Source organism: Strix uralensis, chromosome 32 (genome assembly GCF_047716275.1).
Source record: "Strix uralensis isolate ZFMK-TIS-50842 chromosome 32, bStrUra1, whole genome shotgun sequence".
NCBI classification, from domain to species: Eukaryota; Metazoa; Chordata; class Aves; order Strigiformes; family Strigidae; genus Strix; species Strix uralensis.
In genome coordinates, this window is record NC_134003.1 from 1,913,564 (window position 1) to 1,918,464 (window position 4,901).

The window sequence follows — 4,901 nt, forward strand, 5'->3', positions numbered from 1 at the left end:
ACAGCCAGGCTTTTATAAGGAGCCCTCAAATACACAATACTTATGCAGTAAATAACAAGTAAATAGATCAAACAGTTTTGCTGCCTGTCACAAAAAGCTGTGTCTATACCTCCTTTGAGACTTTTGCTGCTGTTCATGTTTTACTTCACAAATCCAAGCATTCAAGCAGTGATTTGATGGTAAAAGGATGTAAATCTTTGCACCCTGCAGCTCCAGGTCAGAGTTATTGAGAGCATGAGTCACAACAGGATTCCTTAAAACAAATATTATATGCTAGACTAGATACCCTGTCATTCTGTTAGATCATAAAATGCTCCCAGCCTTGGGAATAATTTCTTGGCAAATATGCAGAAAGCCAAGTATTATGATGAGTCAGTGTGGAATCAATATGTGTTTCAGCTGCAAAATTATTTTCTTGATCTTGAGCTCTAAACATATGTTCTTCTCCTCTTATTAGTGGCTCCAGTAGTATTCACATCATGTCTCTGCCTGATAGTGATGATTTACACAGTGATGAGTTTCACCCAGAAAAAATTTCAAAAGACGGTAGGAGGGGAAGGAAAAATAACACAAACTGGAGATATGATAAAAGCATAACTTTAATAATACCAAAGAGTGGATTAAAATACCGCAAAGCAACAGGTTTCAATATGGGAAGAATGGCACATCTCATGGTGATGCATTCCACAGACAGAGCTCTTCTTTCAGTGTAGCATTGCACCTTGAGAATCAAGTCCCATCTACTGTCTAAATTATAAGTTTTACACCAGGCAGTATCAAATACAGCAATGCGCAGCAAAACTACATACTTGATTAGAAATATAAAGTAGTATAACAAGAGTAAGGACCCAATTTTAGGGAATGACTAACTCCCACAGCTCCATTAATTTCAGGTGGAGTTGTGGGTCTCTAACATCACTTCTGAAAACCATGAGCTCAGTCCTGCATCGAGTTGTGCTTCAGCATTCCTGGTCATTTCTTCCTGCTTGTTCCTTACACTTTAGCACGGCCCATAGAAGCCACTGCGGTAGGTGTTGTAGCGACGGTAGGGCCGGCTGTACCCACTGCCCAGGCCCGGATAGCCAAAGCTCCCAAATCCTGAAGAGCTGCCAGAGGAGATAGGCACTCCCTCGGCACTGAGAGCACTCCCGATGGCTGCAGATGCTGAAGATCCCACAGTGGTGTTCTGGGGGAAGGAGCTGAGGATGGGTCCAGGCAGAGTCACTACCACGGGAGAGGGCTGGATCACCACTGTTGAGTCCTGGCACTGCCTGATGCAGGGCTCATTGCAGCTATTTGCCAGCGGGGTTGGGCTGCAGGAAGTGGAAGGACACCGCTCGTAGCAGGACATGTCTGTGGGGTGGAGGTAAGTCTGAAATACAGGACCAGAAGTGAATGCAAAATAGGAGTCATATTTCACTTACGTTTTCTCTGCTCAGGTATCAGGACAACAGAAGCTTTCCAAGGATTCTTTTAGGAGTTGAGTGTGGAGGAAGCTGAGAAGGAAACCAAATTTTTAAACAAGAAGATGGAGGCTGAAATAATCTTCTCTCAGCTGTTGGTGATCCAGTGGAATAGCTGGCAGCAGAACAGAAGTACACATACCTATATCATTACTTTAATTTTAGTATTTTGATTGGCTGTATGTCTGGAAAGACACTACTGAGATCCAGCTCCAGGTATTCAGAGCATTGTAGAAGTAGTAATTATGACTAATACCTGGCCACAAATGTACTTATGGATATAGTTCAACAGACAGCTGGAAAATGAGGTGAAGAATTATTTTCCAGGTTCCAACTTCACCCACGAAGAGGTACAAATTTCAATACAGTTAAGAATACTTGAAGCTGAGGTCTTTGGAAGTCTTTCCCAGACAACTTGTCCACAGACATGCTAAGAGGAGGCCAGGAGTTCCCTGCATACTCCGTGTGTCTCGTTCCAACACACCAATAAACACAGTTTGCTGTTTCCTTTACCTATGTCCATCTGCTGGGTGCTCAGCTCTCTATTTTTGCTGTTCTTTCCCCTTGTCCTCACAGTCCCTGAAACCACTTCTCTAAATTGCAGGAGATGTCATTACACCCTACAACATCATTTCAAAGCTTGGCAACTGTAAGACACCAAGCAGAACTTTTTGATGATGTCTGTTATATTGAAGTCCATGTTGGTTCCTATAGCAGAAGGCGGCTGAGGATATGTGATTAGAGCCAATATCCTTGCTGAACTCAGTATGACTGTTCCTTTTAATCTCCATATGCAGCTTCATTTTGTCTTCATTTAGAAAGTGGTATTTAGAGCTCAAAAATTTGTGGTTCGACATAATTGATTTTTAAAACCCACAAACCCCTGTTTTGAAACTTTCTAGTTTCCTTGCTCTCCAGCTCTTTCTTTTAGTATCTGACTCCTTCTACCCTCTTGTTTCCCACTGTGAATAGATTCATCATAACAAAAATGGGAACACTGAAGCAGCCTCCTATGGAATAAGCAGCAAAAAAAAGAGGATTTTTCTGAATGACACTTCAGAAGATAAATGCATCCACATCCTTTACAAACACTGTTGTTTTCATATCAACCCAGTTGAAATTTCAGGCATTACAAATGATGGATAAGACCCTTAAAGATATAGAATGCACATTGCTACTGAAAGATGACTGAGCACATAGATCTCTGTAATCATAGAATCATTGGATGGTTTGAGTTGGAAGGGACCTTTAAAGATCACCTAGTTCCAACTCTCTTGCACAGGTATTCTGCCCATTCAGTTTGTTAATCTTTATTATTATTATTATTATTAGCTAAGTCACTTAGCATGTCTGAAAGCCCAGATTTAAATAAATTTATATCACCATTTCAAGGATCTATATCACCAAGTCGGGACTCCAGAAATACCTGTAATTCTAACAGCAAAAAACCAACTTTTAAAGAGAAAAAGTCTTCCACCAACCAATTCAGCAACTAGCAGAATACTGTGGAGAAAAAGAACAGCAATCAAATTGTTAGGAAGGCAAGAATTCAGCAAATAGAAAAAGAGAGGTAGATTTGAACTAACCTTGTTCACAAAAGAGGAAAAAGGTAAGAGAAGTGGTAGGAAGGACCTTGAGTTGAGTTAGCTTTTATACTGTATCTCAGATGGCCTGAGGACCACAGACATCCTTTGTGCATGAAATTATTTACCAACAAGTATGTCCTGAATGCAAAATCCTTCCAACTGATTAAATGTCTTTTCCTTACTGTTTATTACTTTGTTTTCATTTCCTTATCTTCTGACATACATATTCTGTCATACAAGTTTCTCTCATCTCCTGGTATTATGGACAAAATTTATTCCAGTGCCACCTTTCAGTCACAACAAAATTTATACTCCAGTGTGTGTTTCACATTAGTCATAAGGAAAAATATTAAGAAGAATTCATACAATATGTAGTTCATCATTCAAAGGTGTTCTTTTATTAAGAATATGAGTGTAAATCCTTAATAAATTCTGGTCTCCACCAGCTCTGATTCCAGCCAAGCATAAAAACAATCTAGACTGAACTTCTGCGTTTTGTGAAGGCCCTGCAAAAAAGTACAAGCATATGCACCCCTGAAATCCCACTGAATCCAATGAGAAAGAATCAGAGCCCTGTGTGAAATTCAGAGAAAAATACTATTATATTGTATCAAATTCAGATAATATCACCCCATTACACTTCAGTAACACAGTTTGAGGGACAGCTGCTATAGCACACAGGGACATTTAAACCTGATTTATCAGTTCTTCTATGAAGGGAACCTGTAAATCCCTTCAGTACATCTCAGACCACAAATGTGACTAGCACTTCACAAGTCATCTTGAGGACACATATGAATTTTAAAACCACATATGAATTTTAAACTATTTTGAGGTATTATCCTTGCACAAACTTAACTGTGGGGTCATTGGGGGAAAAAAAAAAAACACACAAGGGCCTGTTTGTCGTATTTTTTCCCTTGCTACAGACTGCGTACACCAGTGATTACACTGCAGACTGATGGAAGTCCATTGCATAAGTGGAATATATATACAAAATTTTAATATGTTTTTTAACTTTACTTTGCAGTCTCTCCTGTACAAGTTGCAGGGTTTGAATCACTCCTTGGAGAAGCTATTAAATATTGTGCATGAGGATTCATAGACATCTGGGAAATAAAAGTTCTTGGTCTTAGGTTCGTAAAGAAGAAGGGCTTCAAAGTCCTTCACAATTTTCATTAACAGTGTGTATATTCACAGAATTTAGTTATCAAACTATTAATGATATATGATGAGGTTTTAACACCCTCATCATCCACCCAATGAGATGTCTTTAAAACCTCTGAATCAAGATCATTTTTTGCCATCTATGTCTACACATAGGTTTCTATTTTCACAAAGTGAAGCCATTTGTATTTTAACAGACTATGAAAACCAAACCACTGAACAATTCTTTGAAGAAAAAAATTAATCTTTTACAAACTGTTTATCATATTTCAATCATTTTACCTGAAGTGTACCACATATGCTCTTAAATATTTCCCCTCCTTTCCAGACCTAAACAATGCTACCAACCCATAAACCTGTAACCATGTGCATTTTTGAAATTCAAATTCTTCTGTAGCATCAGGTGTTTACTGGCAACCTGGAGAACTAATTTTCCTGTAAAACTTGTTACAATATCCACAGAAGTTTTCAACACTTCTGTTCTGCTTTCTTTTATTAATACAGGAGCTTCTGTTTGGTATACTAACTCATAGTTTGAAAACAAACTCATCAGCGATCACTGCAGTATTTTCAAAAAGACTCCTGAACTGTCTTCTGACTATGGCTCAACTCCAGATCAGTCTGATTGGCTCAAAGCACTCATCCAAGAGGTTTGAAGTCCTCCTTGGAGATCTCCTTGGAGATT

General features: G+C 38.9%; 1 protein-coding gene across 1 annotated transcript; it reads right to left on the reverse strand.

The window, feature by feature from the left end:
• Positions 1-1,000: 1,000 nt before the first annotated feature.
• On the reverse strand, positions 1,001-1,351 carry LOC141936368 (feather keratin 4-like). The gene has a single exon (XM_074853268.1). The coding sequence runs from the start codon at positions 1,349-1,351 to the stop codon at positions 1,001-1,003; it is 351 nt and encodes a 116-aa protein (XP_074709369.1).
• Between the last annotated feature and the right edge of the window lie 3,550 nt (positions 1,352-4,901).

What these genes read in the sequence shown, in the direction of transcription:
- LOC141936368 (XM_074853268.1), bottom strand. Translation starts at nt 1,351, where the DNA reads ATGTCCTGCTACGAGCGGTGTCCTTCCACTTCCTGCAGCCCAACCCCG.